Source organism: Neovison vison, chromosome 5, assembly GCF_020171115.1.
Source record: "Neovison vison isolate M4711 chromosome 5, ASM_NN_V1, whole genome shotgun sequence".
Taxonomy (NCBI): domain Eukaryota; kingdom Metazoa; phylum Chordata; class Mammalia; order Carnivora; family Mustelidae; genus Neogale; species Neogale vison.
Genome location: NC_058095.1, coordinates 20,810,456 through 20,827,609, shown reverse-complemented (window position 1 = coordinate 20,827,609; position 17,154 = coordinate 20,810,456). Strand labels below are relative to the sequence as shown.

General features: G+C 49.3%; 1 protein-coding gene across 1 annotated transcript; it reads right to left on the bottom strand.

Annotated features, from left to right (window-relative positions):
- Window positions 1-9,579: 9,579 nt before the first annotated feature.
- On the bottom strand, window positions 9,580-16,033 carry KRT32 (keratin 32). Its single transcript, XM_044250413.1, has 7 exons — window positions 15,569-16,033; window positions 14,612-14,694; window positions 14,082-14,238; window positions 12,974-13,135; window positions 12,766-12,891; window positions 11,905-12,125; window positions 9,580-9,992 (listed from the first exon to the last, which is right to left on the bottom strand). Exons 1-7 carry the CDS (start codon window positions 16,031-16,033, stop codon window positions 9,863-9,865), a joined length of 1,344 nt encoding a protein of 447 aa, XP_044106348.1. The 3' UTR covers window positions 9,580-9,862.
- Window positions 16,034-17,154: the final 1,121 nt, after the last annotated feature.

The following is a 17,154-nucleotide window of genomic DNA, read 5'->3' as shown; positions in this document are numbered from 1 at the left end:
GAACAAATATCTCTGTAAGGATGAGATATGTATCTGGGAAACAAGCTATTGGAGTTCTAGCAAGAAGAGAAATACAGAATTTGAGACTTCTTTCCAGATTGGGTTTCCCAGGAAAGGTAACTGGTGGTCAGCTCTGTCCTAAGGGTTACTCAGAGCTCATCAATGAATAACTCTTTATAGACATGATAATTAGAAGACATCACCAGGTGAGGCCATCTCACCCTTCAGAGGCCTCTGGGTGCAATCTGCATAGGTTACATCTTCAAACATCCCTTTGTTACTCTCCTCTGCCTCATCACATAGCAACAAGCTTCTCTATAAACCAAAGAACTAAACTTATAAAGTCTTTTTTTCTTTTTCTTTTTCTTTTTTTTTCTCTCACTAAATAGAATCTATCTTTTGGCCTTATTCTCTGGCAGGATGCATTCCATTAAGTAAAACTCATTATTTCTTCCATCTCAAGATACACAACACTTGTTACTTCATTAATGTCACTGCTGCAGGTTTCTACATCCGGGTGACACCCCTCTCTACTGAGGCTTCCTCATGGTCCTGGCGTGCGCTTCTACTGAGTATGCTGTTTTGCATAATGACACTGATGTTGCATGTCTCTTTGTAAAGTTGCTTGGTTTCACTGATTTGCATTTTTCTCAAAGAAGGTCAGTGTGAGGTGAGGATCCCTGCCCTCATATCTAAGACCATCTTTCGTCCTGACCCTTTGGAAAGAGTCCCTATGGCCCTTATTGACCAAATATGAGCCAGATTCAGTGACAAGAAGTGGTGAAGACGGAGTGTAAGAGACAGAATCTTTAACCCTGCTTCACTCATGGTGTGCACAAAGTTGTCTCACTGATTCTGACTTTAGAAATACCAGTCTCTAGAGGCAGGAAGCCTACTGCAGATGGAAAGCCCAAGCGATGTCTTGAGATGCTATTTTCAAACATGGTGTAGTTACAGATGGATGCGTCTCAACCAGTGGGAGGGAACGATGTGGACTTGTAGACTAGCACCCAGAAATTGTGCCTGACCCACAGCCTACCTACCTTTCTATGTCATGGCTGCAGGAAAATGCGTGGAGCATCGAAGTGTTCATGCCCTGTGTAGGAACTTTACCCATCATATAACACAGTGGTTGCAAAGGTTGAAGCCAGCTCCTGTGTGTGGAGCCTCATACTGTCATGTCTCTTCAATGTTAGAAAATGGTACCAGAGAGAATTAAAGGTCAAGAAAATCATGAAGTCTCTCGAGAGAAGAGTAATAAATAGTAATAGTAAGTAATAAATAATCAATTTATTATTCTTGGTATGCAACTCTTCAGGCTTTGACAAATGGAAAAGATCATGCGGGTGGTGCCACGCTCACTCTGAGGTCTGCAGACATGTCGCCATCTTTTTTCCAATTATCCTGTTGATGGCCCAAGAGCAAAATCTACTTTTCTTTCACAACTGCCTATTCTGTACACCAAGCAATTCTCTGTCACACCAGCTGCATGTCCTATATATCAATTTAATTCTGATGTTATCTACATGGATTTAGCATCAGATCTCACAAGGTAAGGACTCAGGCCCACAAGACTCTCTCTACTTCAGACACCAATCCCAAGTCCCAGTTTGTCACCTGTCCTTCTGAATGACTGGCTATAAGTCAGGGTTCCCATGACCCCTTCCTTGGGTTTGATAATTTGCTGCAATGGCTCACAGAACTCAGGGAAATATTTATGTTTATAGTTTATTATAAAGGATACAGATGAATAGCCTAAAGAAATGCATAGGGCAAGATATGTAGGAAGGGGTACAGAACTTTCAGACCCTCTCTGAACAAGCCATACTCCTTAACCACCACATGTTCGCCATCCTAAAACCTCTATAAATCCTGTACTTTGGGGACTTTTATGGAGGCATTATTATGTAGGTGTGATTGATCACTGAGGTGAAAGATGCCAAGATTCTAGCTGGTCTTTGTGATGACCAGCCCCCACCCAGAAGTCCCAAGAGTGGCTTCATTAGAACAAAAGACACTCCTATCACCCACAAAATACCAAGGGGTTTGGGTGTCTGTGTCAGGAATCAGGGTCAAAAATGAAATATTAGAACTTAAGATGCTCCTAAAGTTCTTATCACTTAGGAAATTTCAAGAGTTTTAGGAGTTCTGTGCCAGGAACTGGGACCAGGAGACCAATATACATATTTTTTTTTATAATTTTCACAGCAATGGGAATAGAAAATACCCAAACCTCAATTTCTGAGCTGCCTGACTTCAACCAAGTTACATGACCTTTAAATGCCTCTGTTTCCTCCTATGAACACTTACAATGATATTTATACCCAGGGCTACTGGTTAAGAGTTAAGGTACCATCTAGATAGAACTCCTAGCATAATGCCTAGCACAGAGTAAGCACTTAATAAATGTCAGTTCCCTTCCACTTCAGGGTCTCCAACTATCACCACTACCCCCTTTAAAAGTCCTAGTGTTCTCAGAAAAATAAAAATCAGGATGGTTTATAAATACATGAATGTATGCTAACTTTTTGATGTAGTTCCACTTGTTTTTTATCTTGTTGCTCACACTTTATGTGTCATATTCAAGAAACTGAGACCAAGACCTATTTTTTTCCACATTTTCTCCCAGGATTTTAATGGGGCTGGGTCTCACATTAAGTCTTTGATCCACTATGGGTTAATTTGGGTGAGTGGTATAAAATGGGGTGAATGGTCATGTTTTCCGGACCATTTATTAAAGAGACTGTCTTTTCTGTATTGAGTATTCTTGTCTCCCTTGTCAAATATTAATTGGCTGTGTATATACATGGGTTTAGTTCTGGGCTCTTGACTCTGTTCCATTGGTCTATGTGTCTATGTTTATGTTAGTGCTATGCTGTTTTTATGTCTATAGTTTTATAATATAGCTTGAAATCAGGGAATAAAATGCCTCTTGCATTGTTCTTCTTCAGACATCGGTATTTTTTTAAAGCTCCCCAAGTGGTTCCAGTGTGCAAGGCTAAGAAGCAGTGACTTAGAAGAACAAGGAAAGAGAGAATGGGAAAACCATTGTGTATTTATGAAAAACATCACTTTGGAGCCACTCAGGTGTCATTCTGGCTCGACTAAGTTTTTTAAGCCACAGAGTTTTCATTTTCTCCAGTGGAAAGTGAAGGTTATAAAATCTGCCCTGGGAGTTACTTGGGAGGATTTACACACCCCAGAAAACAGATTTCAGTTGCTAATGAAACTATTTCTAATACAGCAGGATAAGACCATAAGAGCTTATGTGCAATTCTGAGATCCAAAACATTCTGAAAAGTGAAGTTCGCTCCTAACTTTTTTGTCTTTGTCTAGTGTTTATTTATCCCACTTAGTAGAACTATCCATATACTTCACGGCAGAATCAGTAAGGAGTTCATTCACAAGGTCTTCCCCACAGTTATCTGAGGTCTGGGAGAAAGATCCCCCAGCCACTGGGGCTCTGTAAGGAATTCACTCTCTCATGCTTTTGGGGTATATTTCCAGTGAATGCCAGGATTAATATGTTGAATCTGGTGTGGTTGAAGTCTGTGGGGGTAGAGCAACACCCCTGTGTTATGTGGGTACCCATTCAACATGTCCATCACTGGCAGAGGAGGGGCAGTCACAGAAAGGAAAGAAACACTTCAAGGGCTCAGCTCCTCCTTGGTCCAGCATCTGGGAAGGAGCTCCTGGGAGCCCAGAGGCTGTTTATGATGTCCAGAACACAGGGAAATAAGAGCTAGAAGGAGAGGATCTCAGACAAGATCACTTTCCTCACAAAACCATGCGATTAGGACAGGTCTGTATGTCCCACAAGCAGACGGTGAGCCAGGTCATCTAAACTCATGACCATAGATCCCTTTTGCTGTCATCAACATGGAGCTGAATCCTCTCTCAACCACCCATCTCCCACACAGTGGCAGGGAACCTGGGGTCCTTTATTCACTATTGACCAGTATCAGAGTGAGAGAAGGCTCCCAAGTCCTGGCTGTGGTGCTTGGGACAGTCCCTAAGGGCAGGTGACCCAGAAGGCAAGACCAAATTATTTGGCCCCTTCTCCATCCCAGAAGGGCCTCCTTCTAGCGCTGACAAGGCAGGATTAAGACTTTGTTTTTATTTAAGGATGGGGTGTTTCTAGACAGTTTCTTCTCCCAGCACTGCCTCTCACTAGCTAGGTGGCCCAAAGCAAGTCAGCCAGTTCTTCTGGTCCCCAGTCCCCCACTGAAAATTCAGACTCTAGAAGAGACCATGGGCTTGAACACTTGAGCACAACCCAAGTAAGAATTACACTGCACATTTTGCAACCTAACACACACACACATTATTTTCTATTCTGTTCTCTCTCTCTCTCTCTGATCAAAATCCACTAAAATGACTTCACAGACCATCAATGGGTCGCAGCCATAGTTTCCAATACACCGCACCCAGTAACGCTGTAACTCAGTGAAATAACCTGACAACAATAGACACACTCAGTAGGCAACTTCACATGTTCATTTATTCATTTAATTTATTGGCCAGGATCCAGAAGAGAGAAGCAGCTCCTCAACTGCTCCAGAAGGAAAATGGCCCCACTAAGAAAACTTGAAAGTCAAAACACATGTGGAAGTCATGATAAGCTGCAGAGCCGCAAGGGCGCCCCACCTCAGAGATGAGCCATTCAGGAGTGGGCGTCAGCCACAGGTGAGTCCCTGAATTCCTGCATCCCTCTCATGTGTGGCGACAGGAGGATCCCCACTGCCCCAGGTAGAGGATCCACTGCAACCCTGCCAGCCTCTCATGGACGCAAAGACTGGGCTCAAGAAGGAGGTGTTCTGGGGTCGTGTAGGATGCAGGTCATGGGATGCCCTTGTGTGTTTCCTGAGGGAGTGACATGTGGACTGAAGACCTTCTGCAACCCAGACACTCAGCACCAGGGCCCCAGAGACACCAAACAGTAGAACAGAGAGGAGCAAAGGTGCTGGAACTAAAGAAAAATAAGAGTGACTTCAACCCCCTCCTGCTTCAGCCAGAGACAAGAGGGGCTGTGAGCTCCTTGGGGGTACAGAGCTAGTCAGCCACAGGGTCCAGATGGTGGCTCAGGGCTCCTGATTCCAGAACATTCTCTTTCCCCTACATCAAACTTCTCCTATTAAAAAGCCAAATGGTGACTATTTTAGGCTTTGCAGGCCATACAGGCTGTGGTTGTAGCATAGGACAAATGCAGATGGTACAGAAGCAGATGAGAGGGGTCGTATTCCAATAAAACTTTATTGACCGAAACAGGCAGCAACTGGATGTGACCTGTGAGCTGTCACTTGCCAACCCAGCTCTACACAGCACAGTGAATGAGGCCTAAAACTTGGATCCCTCAGAGCACGTGGGGTGCATGTCAGCCTGCCCTGGAGCTGAGGGCTGGGGCAGGGGAAGAGCCTCACCCAGTGTACTCCAGAAGCGGACACTGGACCTCGGACACTGGGCCCTTCACTGCACCGAACCATTTAGACCAAGACCAGAAATCTATCCAGAAGCTCTTCAACCTCAGAAGAAGACAAAGCTGCTCAGACAGTGGCGGTTGGTGTGGTGGTGTCACTGTTCTTTCTGAATTTGGGGGTGAAGTGGCTCTGAAAAGTGACTCAGTTGCCATAGTCCCTAGGGGACGTCACAAGAGGGACCTGTTGTCAATGCCAATTTTTAACTGACATAAACTGAGCACTTAGGGTCTGCCAGACATCATAATGGACAGTTAAGAGGCATTCTGTCCCACTGACTCGTGAATTGCCCCCTTTACCGCGGGGAGAAGGAGACTGCCATGCATGGAGTTAGGGGACCCATCACATTGGCACAGCTAGTGGTGGCAGGACTGGGATCCCAGCACTGGATTTGTGAAGCCAAATTTGCTGATAGTTTCCCTTGTGCCAAGAGGCGCATTGGTGTATTTGGTTACTTATTTAGGGCTTAGGGAGAGGACTTTTCGGAAATGAATTTATCTTGACCAGCTGTTCCAAAAGATAAAATTCAAACGATTTTAGGAAATTTTTACTTAGCAAAATTGAGATCATTGCGTGATTGGTACTAAAATCTACGAAACACACAAAGAATTGTTTTCTTATTCACGATCTTCCCAATTTTCAACGGGCATCTCCTTTTCTGGTTCTATTGCAGACATCCTTCCCAATATCATAGGGAGGGTACCATCCAGTGCAGTTCAGTCCACAGACTATCCTGGCGATTCTCTTAGTCAGTGTGTCCGACAGCTGGGCCTTTCTGGAAGCTTCCCTGAACCCAGCTCTGCCCTGGTTGGCCCTCACTCCCACCCCGAGAAGGAGCCCTTGCTCTAGGGCAGTGAGACACAGCCCCAAGGCTGTGCACCTGTCTCCTTGATGGCCTCAGGGATAGTCTCATCTTTGAAACACATGTCCTTTTTTTTCCAGTCCCCACTCAGGGAGGATCCAGCGACCTGTGGGAGTTTCTCTCAAACATCAAATATGCCAGCGGTTTTACTACTTTACTCTAGTCCTGCCTGAGTTTTCCTATAAACTGGAGGTCATTAATTCCGAATGCTTTGAAATGAGGACAGAATTCCTCTGAGAATCCCCATATGTGTAGCCCTTGTCCACTTTCCAGGACGTTCTGGTGCTGGTGAGTATAACTATTTCTCAAATTCTACACCCCTGGTTTTTCCATCCATCGAAAAAGAGAGATGGGCTAGGCAGGAGGATAGCTCGCAAGCTCCCTCACTTGGAAGCACCATCCAAACACAGAAGATGGTGGCCACCCATGTCCAGCAGAGGGGGCCGCACTCCGGGCTTGGTATCATATAAAAAGCTTTAACAGGCATTTCGGTGGTCAGACAGGTCTTGGCAAGTTGGATGACATAAGGGTGGAAATAGAGACCTGGGTGAATTGGACAGGACGCTCTGAGGGAAAAGCAACCTGCAGAAGTCCACAAAGGGTCCAAGGGCCCGGACTCCTGGCCTGCAAGCCCTGTGTGGTTGCTATGGCTCTGGCCGCAGCCTGGGGTCTGGAGCCACATGCTCCAACAATAAGGCAATTCTAAGTTTGGTGGTTTCCAGTTGCTTTTTTTTTTTTTAAGGGGAACTATATCATCCCAGGATCGAATTTCAGCATCTCAGAGAAAATGCCTCTGCTCTTAAGGACATGAAAGGAGGAGAAAGGAAAAATATTTATTAGCCTGAAATAATAATAAACCTTGGTCCTAGGAGAAAACATGAAGGGCTCAGAGAGACCCACCAGACTTTGATTCTCATCTGTTGGTTGTATGTCTGTGAGCACATCTTTCCAACTCTCTGGGCCTTAGACTCCTCATCTGTGAATGGAAGAGGCTAGGCCAGATCATCTGGAAGTCTCCTTATGATTCTGACAGTTTAGGATAGTGCTGGTGAATAGAACATTCTGGAATAATGGAAATACTCTACATCTGCCCTATCCAGTATGGTACCCCATCGCCGTGAGCACTTGAGGCACGGGTTGTACAATTGAGGAACTGAATTTTCCATTTTATTTAATTAAAAATTCAAAAGCCACCTGTAGTTTGTGGCTTCCATATTGGACAGAACAGGCCCAGGATTTTAGAACCAAAGATCTGGTTCTGTTCAGTCTATTGTGTTTATCAAGCTAAGCACATTCTAGGCAAATTTGCACAGGGATTGAAAACAAGAAGGGCCGCTGGTTGGTACTCAGTTACAAGATTATCCAGTTGGCCAGAAGCTCCTCTCCCTTGGCATTCCAGCTCGATGAAATGTTCCCCTCACCTCCACACTCACAAACCACAGCTGGCTAAGCAGTGTGTTTGTGTGTCCCGTAAGGCTCGAGGCCCTTCCTGCCAGGTCTGCATGCAGGATCATGTCCTAAGAGCCCCAGGCAGCTGCAGGAGCCAATCCGTCTCTCGTCATTTCTTGGCAAGGCCAGAAGGTAGATCTTTAATAGAAACATCACCTCAGCTCATTAAGGAAGAACGGTGTGTTTGGAGGTTGAGGTTCAGAAAGGGGTGCGAGATTCCCATTTCTGGCCTTCTCCTCGTCATCTGCCATGGCCAGCCTTGCCAAGTGGGGTTCTTTACTGAGCCTCTCACATTGACCTTCCCACTGTCACAACCTGAGCTGAGGTCCCCTTAGCTTCTTCCACACACTCGTATAGCTCTCCCCCTGTCTCTCAGTCATCCTTTTGACACTCCTTGGTGAAACTTTCTAAAATATCACTCCAGCCATGCCATCCTGGGGCCCAGAACCTGCAGCAGCTTTCCCACTGCCTTCGGGATGGAGTCCAGGCTCTTTCGGGTACACAAGGCGCCTCCCCCATAGTCTGATACCCCCCTACCTCTTGAGCTTTATTCCCACCAGGCTTCCACAGGGGCACCTGCTGCCCCACCCACTCACGACCTCTGCTTCTATGCAGGCCCCACACGTGGCTACCTCTCGTTTGCTTTGTAGACATTCAGGCCCATCTCAAATGCCACGAGCAGCTGAGGCCCTTCCTACTCTCCCCAGTCAAGTACTTTCTCCCAGTCTTTGCTAGTGTGTGCTCTTTCACGGTGGGAAGGTAGCCGTCCAACAGAGTGTTTCAAATAAATTTTTCGGCGGAAACAGCAGGACCTGGGTTTGAATCTCTGTCCTTGCATGGAACTTTGGGCAACTGACTAACCCATCTTCCACTCCTTGGTTTCTCTTTTCTAAATAGACACGATGCCTCTCTTACATGGTGATTGTGTGAGCTGCTGTAGGCTGATTTACGTAATGTGCTCAGCACAGCTCCTGGTGCATCGTAAGTGCTCCGGAAGGGATAGTCATGATTATTACTATTGTCCTTATTGTTGTTGTTGTTATCTGGCCTTTGTTGAGGAAGAGTGGGGCCTTATACACACTGCCCTCAGCCCCCTCTCCAATCCTAGACATCTAGACAGTAGGGATCACTTGCAATTTTTGTAACCCCTGCATCCAGCTCTAGTTTGCAAATATGAGGACTCAGAATTATGAATTGCTTGAGTGTCCCTGGGGCCTAACAGCCTATACTGAGTCCTGGGTCCACTTCTTACTAGCTGTGTAACCTTGGGCAAGTTTCTTAACCTTTCTGGGTCTCAGTTTCCTCATTTACAAAGAGAAAATAATGGTACCTTTCTCACAGATTGTCGCAAGGAGCAAGCAAGGCATGAACAAATGTCTGGAGGGCTACCCAGGGGCTGGCCGGCTCCTAACACCCAATCTGCACATAGGAGGCCATAGTAAAGGTTATTTGAATGAGTGAATGAATGATCCCATTGTACCAGCTGTAATGAGGTAGAGGGGTGGGGTTATAACAGTATTATTCTCAATTACAGTACTTTGGCCTAGGTTTCTGGCTTAATTATCTCCCTCTTCTCTTTATTCTTTTATTACTTGGCTCTGGACCGATGGCCTAGCTTTAAGTAGTATATGGCATGTGGGTCTTTCTAGCGAGTGCCTCCCAAGCCTGTGGAAGCAGACGGGACATAAAAATAAATACAGAGTTTGGCGACATTCCTCTTAAGCCCAGCTGAGTAGAACTGGCTGGTGGATACAGCAACAAAGCGACAAATAGAGAAAGATGTGTTTGCAGGGCCACTGGATGAGGCTTTATTTACCAGTTAAAAGAATATGCTCTTGAGGCCGAAAAGACAACCATGAACATCAGCAAAGAGCAATGGGCAGGTGGAAGGGAGAAGCAGCGTCTAAGAAGTGGGAGCTAGGGCGCCTCCTGCAGGTCATAGCGGGTTGCACAAGCCCACCTCCCAGCACCGCTGCTGGAGGGATTCCTTGGGGCCTGGGACTGTGGTCAGACTCTGCCTGAGGAGGCTCCAGCCACCCAGCTCTGGTCTCTGCAGGATCCATCAATATGAGAGACTTCAGAAGCGGCTCTGAGGGCAGGGCACACAAGGCACACAGACAGTGCGGGGCACACAGACGGTGCGGGGCATGCTGGGGGAAGGTGCACAAGGAGGACAGGAGGGAGTGGAGCATGGGTTACAGGGCAACCTGCAGAAGAAAGACACGTGGGACAGGATTAGAAAAAAGTCCAACTCAGCAACACATGCCGTGGTTCTACCCCCCAGATGCCTCTCAAACTGCTCACCTTCTCCGCTCGGCTTCCCTAGTCCCACCTCCACCATCTCTGCCTGTATGACCCCAGCAGCCTCCTCACTGGTCTCTCCAGCTCCGCTCTTGCCCCTCCTAACCACTGTCAACTTCGAGGGCAGAGCGATCTTCTACAAACACAAATAGAAGCATGCCTCTCCCTGCCTAAAACCGTTGGTGGCTCCATGTAGGCCATGATGAAGAACAGCTTCCTTCAACTCAACAGCCACATCGTCCTTGAGGCCCTCCCTGATCTCTCTGTATCCAGTCCTCAAGGGCTACCATGTTCCTCCTCCCAGAATGATTCGTGATTATTCTGTTACAGTCCGTGTCCCCTTAAACAGTGAGGTCAGCAGCCATGTACGTACGCACACCCTGCAAACCTGGCCTAGAGCAGGCACGTCAGGAGAATGTGTTGAATAAGAAGAGGTAAGTAATTCATGCAGAAGGCATACATGCCAGAGAAAAAAGGGTGATCTCAGAGACTGGCAGATGTGGGCTCAAAACCAGAAACAACACACTAGACAGTATATGGGAACCAGATAGCCCAGAAACTGGACAGGCACCCAGGAACCATATCCAGCCTGAAATATGTTTCGTATGGTGCTGTATTTTTTTTCTAATTTGTTGAAAATATTTAAAAATAAGAAGAATTTGATGTTTAAAAGACATCAGGATTCCCAGCTTCTCTTGAACAATCGAAAGACCTAACAATACTTGTTGTTAGAAATGGCCCCGAGGCGGGCAGTGCCCTCACTGGGTTAGGCACAGCTCTCTGGTCCTCCACAGCCCCACAGTGACCCATGTCACTCATGCATGGTAACAGCCTGCTCCCTGAAGAGCATTTGACTTTGCAACTCTTGCCCCAGGGGGTGAGACTCAATGACAGAAAAGCAAGGCTGAATGCAGAATAAGAAAAGGTCTGCAACAGCGGTCAGCCCACCAGGTGTCCACGGTCCGAGGCGTCCTGTGCCCAGGTGACCAGCAGGCCGTGCTGAACCTCCCTGCAATGCCCAGCTTCCGACCCTCCCCCCTGCTTGCCCAGACCATGGCCAGGGCCTCTTGAACACGCTCCTTGCAGGGACGCACCCCCCCACTCTGTCCTTCCTGCAACCATCTGTGCCATCTTCCTGAAGAGCAGCTTTGAGTTTTCACAGACTCAGTCAAGGAACATTTACTGAGCATTTACTGTGTGCCAGGTGCAGGAGATAAAGAAAATTTATAATGTCTCTGAGTTCTAGGTGTTTACCATATCACTGGGGAGATAGGCAGTTGAGAAAATTCTATCATTTCCTCCTCAAAAAAAAAAAAAATTAAGGCCTTTCAATTGTCTATGAAATAAGGTCCTCCCTCCCCAGCATGGACTTCATGGTTCTCCCGGAACGGGCCTCACCGGTCTTTCCTCTTCCCCTTCCCACCACAGCTCAGTCATGTTAAGCTACCTTGTCCTCCCAAGTGCAGAAAACCTTTACCCCCAGTATGATCTCCAGTTGCTTGTCTGTCTCCCTAAACAGATGGAAACAACCTGAGAGCAGAGGGCTTGTCACCATCTATCCCCATGTCCCCCATGGTGCCCTGCCCCTGGAAAGCCCTTGGAAGGAGTGTGCTGACACAGAAAGGAACACAACGGTCTCCAGTGGGCCAGGTTTGGGACGGCAGCACCATCACCTGCCTGACTTTCTTTGGATCGTATCGGCTTCCCAACTGTTTCTTAATCATGGCAGGGCTCCATCTCATGGGTAGGCCCAGTAGCTTCCCATAGCCTCCTCCAACCCTCGCCTACAGCCATACAGCCTCAGCCAGGCCCACTCACTTGCAGTCCTCGCTCTCCAGCAGGCCCCGGTACGTGTTGATCTCGCACTCCAGCCGGGCCTTGACGTCCAGCAGCACCTTGTACTCCTGGTTCTGCCGCTCCAGGTCACACCGGATCTCGGCCAGCTGGGCCTCCACGTTGCTGATCAGGCACTGCATCTGGGCCAGCTGGGAGCCGTAGCGGGCCTCGGTCTCTGCCAGGGTGGATTCCAGAGAGTCCCTCTAAGGCAAAGGGAAAGACAAAATTGCCGAGGAATAGACCTATTTTCCTGGTTCAGAAAGAACCAAGAAGAGCCACCTCTTTCTTTGGGGCTGGGCATGACCCCTCCCCACCTAAGTCACCATGAAAACTAATCCCCAAAAGGCTGGGTGACTTATTAAGCAGCTGGCAGGTAACAAGACTAGAATTTGAACCCAGATCGTGTGATCCTAAATCCCTTATTTCTTCTTCAGCCTCAGTCTGGCTTTACACTTTGGATCTGAGGTTCACCAGGCTCATCCCCTACGGCATTATTCAGATCTGTGGTCTTCAGCCCTGGCTGCACATTGAAGTCACATGGGAGCTTTCAGAAAATCCTAGGGCCTAGGCCCCAACTCCACAGACTCTGATTTCACTCATCCAGAGAGGAGCCTGAGCATGGGAAGCGGTAAAGCCCCGACAGGCAGCATGGGTTTGGAAGCACAGACCAAGCGGAGAATAAGCCTTTCTGGGGAGTTGTGTTCAACAGCGCCCACCTGCCCTATGTCGGAGGGGAGACACGCCATGATGGCTGAATCTGGGCCTCCATCTGCCTCCTGAATGCCTGCCTCTAAGCGCAATGCCACCCGGGGTTCCAGAGACCACCCAGTGGGCAGCACCCACCAGGCTGTGCTGGGCCTGCAGCTCGATCTCCAGCGTGTTGACCGTGCGTCTCAGGTCAATGATGTCCGACTGGTAGCTTTGCAGCTGCTCGGAGCTCGTGGCCACCTGCTGGTTAAGTTCCTCCATCTGCAATGGGGGGAGATAGAAGAAGGGCAGGTGTACCTTCCCGGGGACCCGAGGGAGGCCGGCCCACCGGCGAGAGGCCCACCTGCGTGTTGAACCATTCCTCCACGTCCCTGAGGTTGGCCTCCACCACAGTCTCGTACTGACACCGCATCTCCTCCAGCATCCTGTTCAGGTCCACGGGGGGTGCAGCGTCTACTTCAATGTTAAGGCGGTCCCCCAGCTGGCAGCGGAGGGCACTGACTTCCTGAAAAGGCAAGAGGGTAAAGTCAAACGGTCGCCACCCCAGCGAGACGCAAAATGATGGAACAGAAGATGCTAAGATGTCTAGGTTCGAGGGGCCCCTTGAGGACTGCAGTCCACTGTGCAACTGTGGTCTTCCAGTGCCGGCCGGGTGCTCCCATAGCAGCAGAAGCAGTCCATCGCACTCCCTGTCACTTTGGCAGAAGCCGAGAGCAACGACGGGATTTGTTTGATCTCCTTGGGCTGAAAAGGGAAACTCATGCCCCTGTATTGCCAGCCCCCCTCCCAGCCTGTGTATATCTGGGACAGAGGGCAGCAGGATCCTGGCTTCACTTGGTTCAAGGCCTGAGTGTGAGCAGGCAACCCCCCGCCCCAGGCTTGGCTGCCAAGGAGAGAAAGTTGTCTCGGAGGCTGCCCGGAGTGTGTGATAATGCCTCATTAGTGGCCTCTTGGTGTGGTTCCCAGCTCTCTGACTTAAGCAGGATGAGTCAGTTACCTTAGGGCACTCAGTGAGTATGTGGTACCGATTGTTACTTTACATCTAAGCCTAAGGAGACCCAGCCAGGATTCCAAAACACTTGTTCTTTCAAATCCCAAGTCAAGAGGTTGAGAATCTATTCAGAGAAGGAGGGGGGGAACACCAGAGCTCTGGTGGGCTTTGCAGCACACCAGTGCCCAGGATGGAGGAATTTCCCTTCGAGGACCTGCCGGTGACGAGGGGGGAACATCAGAAGATAAAGGGGTGACCTGCAGTTTTTGGATATGCAAACAGGAGAGCAGAAGAAGAACAGAGTGGGGACAGAAAAAGGAAATCCGCCTCGGAAAGGTTCAGTAAACTGCACAAGTCCCAGAAACTTTACATGGCAGTCCCTGGGAATTTCAACCCGAAAACCTCGCATTCTTCCCGCTCGGCCTCCCAGGGCCAATGTCAGCTTGACTTCAGGTCGCACCTGCTCGTGGTTCTTCTTGAGGCACAGCAGCTCCTCCTTCAGGGACTCCACCTGGGCCTCCAGGTCAGCCTTGCACAGGGTCAGCTCGTCCAGGATCCGGCGCAGGCCATTGGTGTCGGCCTCCACCAGCTGCCGCATGGTCAGCTCCGTCTCGTACCTGGGCAAGGGCAGGGGCAGCAACTGAGGGCTAAAGCTGAAGACCGAACTCAGAAAAGGCTTGGAGCTGCTGGCGCTTCTCCAGCCCTCTCTGAAACTAATGGAGAGGGACGCCTGGGTGGCTCAGTTGGTTGGACGACTGCCTTCGGCTCAGGGCGTGATCCTGGAGTCCCGGGATCGAGTCCCACATCAGGCTCCCAGCTCCATGGGGAGTCTGCTTCGCTCTCTGACCTTCTCCTCGCTCATACTCTCTCTCACTGTCTCTCTCTCTCAAATAAATAAATAAAATCTTTAAAAAAAAAAAAAAAACTAATGGAGAGCTGCCCCCTGAAGACTTGCAAGGAGGGGGGCCCGTGCGCTCCCGCCAAACTCACTTGGTCCTGAAGTCGTCCGCAGCCAGCTTGGCATTGTCAATGTGCACGACCATCCTGGCGTTCTCTGCCTTGGTGCACAGAACCTGGTAGGGGCCAAGGCACAAGAGGTGGTTAATCCAGGAGAAGGAAAAGGAAAAAGATCCCAAATGAGAAGCCAGTAGCTGATGGGGTTCAGCAGCCTGGGACCCATCACTGCAGAAACCCTGCTTTCCTGGAGCTCTAGAGAATATTAGATGAACCGCTAATCATTGGAGAACATGTAATTTATTTTTTTTTTTTAAGATTTCATTTATCTATTTGACAGACAGAGATCACAAGTAGACAGAGAGGCAGGCAGAGAGAGACGGGGGAAGCAGCATCCCTGCTGAGCAGAGAGCCCGATGTGGGGCTCGATCCCAGAACCCTGAGATCATGACCTGAGCCGAAAGCAGAGGCTTAACCCACTGAGCCACCCAGACACCCCCAAAATTTATTTTGTAAGCACTAGGTCTTCATGAATCCAACTGCCCCTATTTTGGCTGCAATGAACAATGTGGAAGGAAAGAATCTCGTTAAGTCTGAAGTCATTCATGGGACAGACAGACCCTTAATAAGCACTAGCATTTACAGAAAACTCACCGTTTACCAGAGGCTATGGTGAACACTTTACCTGCCTCGATTCTTCTTACCAGCCCCACCAGATGAAAGCTCTTTTCATCCCCATTTTACAGATGAGGAAACTGAGGTCTAGGGAAGAGAAGGGCCCTCCCAAAGTCATGCAGTGGTAGAGCCGTGACGAGATCCCAGTCCTCTTCTGCATTAAGGGCTCTAGCTGAACGCTCAAATTATGAGATAACCCCATGCCCTAGGGAAGTGTCTTTCCCCTGAATGTGGCTTAATGAATTAACAAGATTCAAATCTGGAGCGCTAGCCCTTCTGGCTGCCTTCCCCGTGAGTCCGTTCGCTGCTTGCGCTCACCTTCTGCTGGAGCTCCTCAATGGTCCTGAAGTAGGACTGGTAGTCAGGACTCATGGTGGCCACTTGAGACTGGCAGGCCTCTTGGATCTTGCTCTCCAGCTCCGCATTCTCCCGCTCCAGCTGGCGCACCTTCTCCAGGTAGCAGGCCAGGCGGTCGTTCAGGGACTGCATGGTCTCCTTCTCGTTGCCATTGAAGGAGCCCTCGCAGAACCAGCTACATGTGCCCATGGAGCTGGAGATGCCGCTAGTGGGCCGGCAGCTGCTGGGCCAGCAGGAGCTGGAGAGGTAAGTCTTGGAGAAGCAGCTGGCGGGCCGGTAGGTGGTGGGCATGCTGACAGAAGGCACACAGCTCACGGGCTGGCAGACATAACCCAGGCACATCTCAGGCCGGCAGCTCATGCTGCTGGAACAGACAGAGGAGGGCCGTGGGCAGCTCTTGATGGAAGCCGAACAGTTGGAAGTCATGTCTGGGAAGGTCCCTTCTCCTCAGCGGTGGCCACCTGGACTGCTGGTGTCTACAGACCCCAACCTGCTTGGGCCTTTTTATACCCCTGGAATGAGGGGGTTCGCTCTAGAAAGTCATCATGGGGTGGTGTTGATGTGCATAGCCCCAGAAGAAGCTGCTAATTAATTTATAATTTGGTTTCCAATAAGGAGTTCCTTTCCTCATAAAAGAGGCCAAGCTAGTCATTTGGCTAAAGCAGGACACCAGGCTCCTGTCACTGATCACCAGGGGAGAGCTTTGGGACACATCTTCAAAGGATCAGCTTGGTGGCTGGGCCCTCATTACTAGGGCGGGGCTGCCAGGAGACCACAGCACCTGGCCCTGAGCCGCCAATGGCTTTGCCCACTGCACCCCCGCCTGCTCGGACCCTGAGAAAGGCTGGAGTTCTGTGGGGCAGCTGCTGTTCCTTTTAATGAGAGCGTTCCCTGTAGGGACAGGCCTGCCCCCCAAGGAGGAAGTGTGTGGGTGCTGGAAACTGCATGGATAATGGCAGTGCTATGGTATAAATCCAAGGAGATAGGAAACAGAACCTCGGAGGCTTCTAGACCTGTATCATCTCTCCAACCCGGGGAAGAAGTGAAAGCAGGAAGGGGAGACAAACTCTGGACACAGACAGAAAGCTAAAGAATCAGGGGCATCTTTTCAGCCAGATGCTAGTAAGAAAAAGAGACATGAGGATCCCACTTTCAGAAAAGGAGGTCAGTGTTAGGACCATCCCTGTGGGGCAGACACACTATCTGGACCATCTGGGGATCCTCCCTTTGTTTAGCCCTGCTCCACAGAGATGCTGAGAGTTTGAGGATTGTCTGTCGGAAGGACAGGGTCAGGCTGGAACAGGCTCTGTTTTCACTTCCTGCCACGCGGGCCTCACTTCGGGACCTCGGAGACAGGAAGCAGAGTGAATCAGCTCCCTCGAGAAGCCACCCTCTGCAGCCCTGGAATGAGCGGAGCTTGGGGACTGGAGCAGATGTCTCCAGCTATAGAAGCCTTAGGCATTCCTCAAGAAAGCAACAGGCAAGGGGCACCTGGGCGGTTCAGGTGGTTAAGGACCCGACTCTTGATTTGGGCTCAGGTCATGATC

Bases quoted from the DNA above. Each gene is read 5' to 3' on its own strand.
- KRT32 (XM_044250413.1), bottom strand. From the start codon at position 16,033: ATGACTTCCAACTGTTCGGCTTCCATCAAGAGCTGCCCACGGCCCTCC. The intron at 12,892-12,973 runs GTGGGCCTCTCG...CCCCCATTGCAG, and splicing joins AGGAATGGTTCAACACGCAG to ATGGAGGAACTTAACCAGCA. The intron at 9,993-11,904 runs GTGAGTGGGCCT...TTTCTTCTGCAG, and splicing joins CTGGAGAGCGAGGACTGCAA to GTTGCCCTGTAACCCATGCT.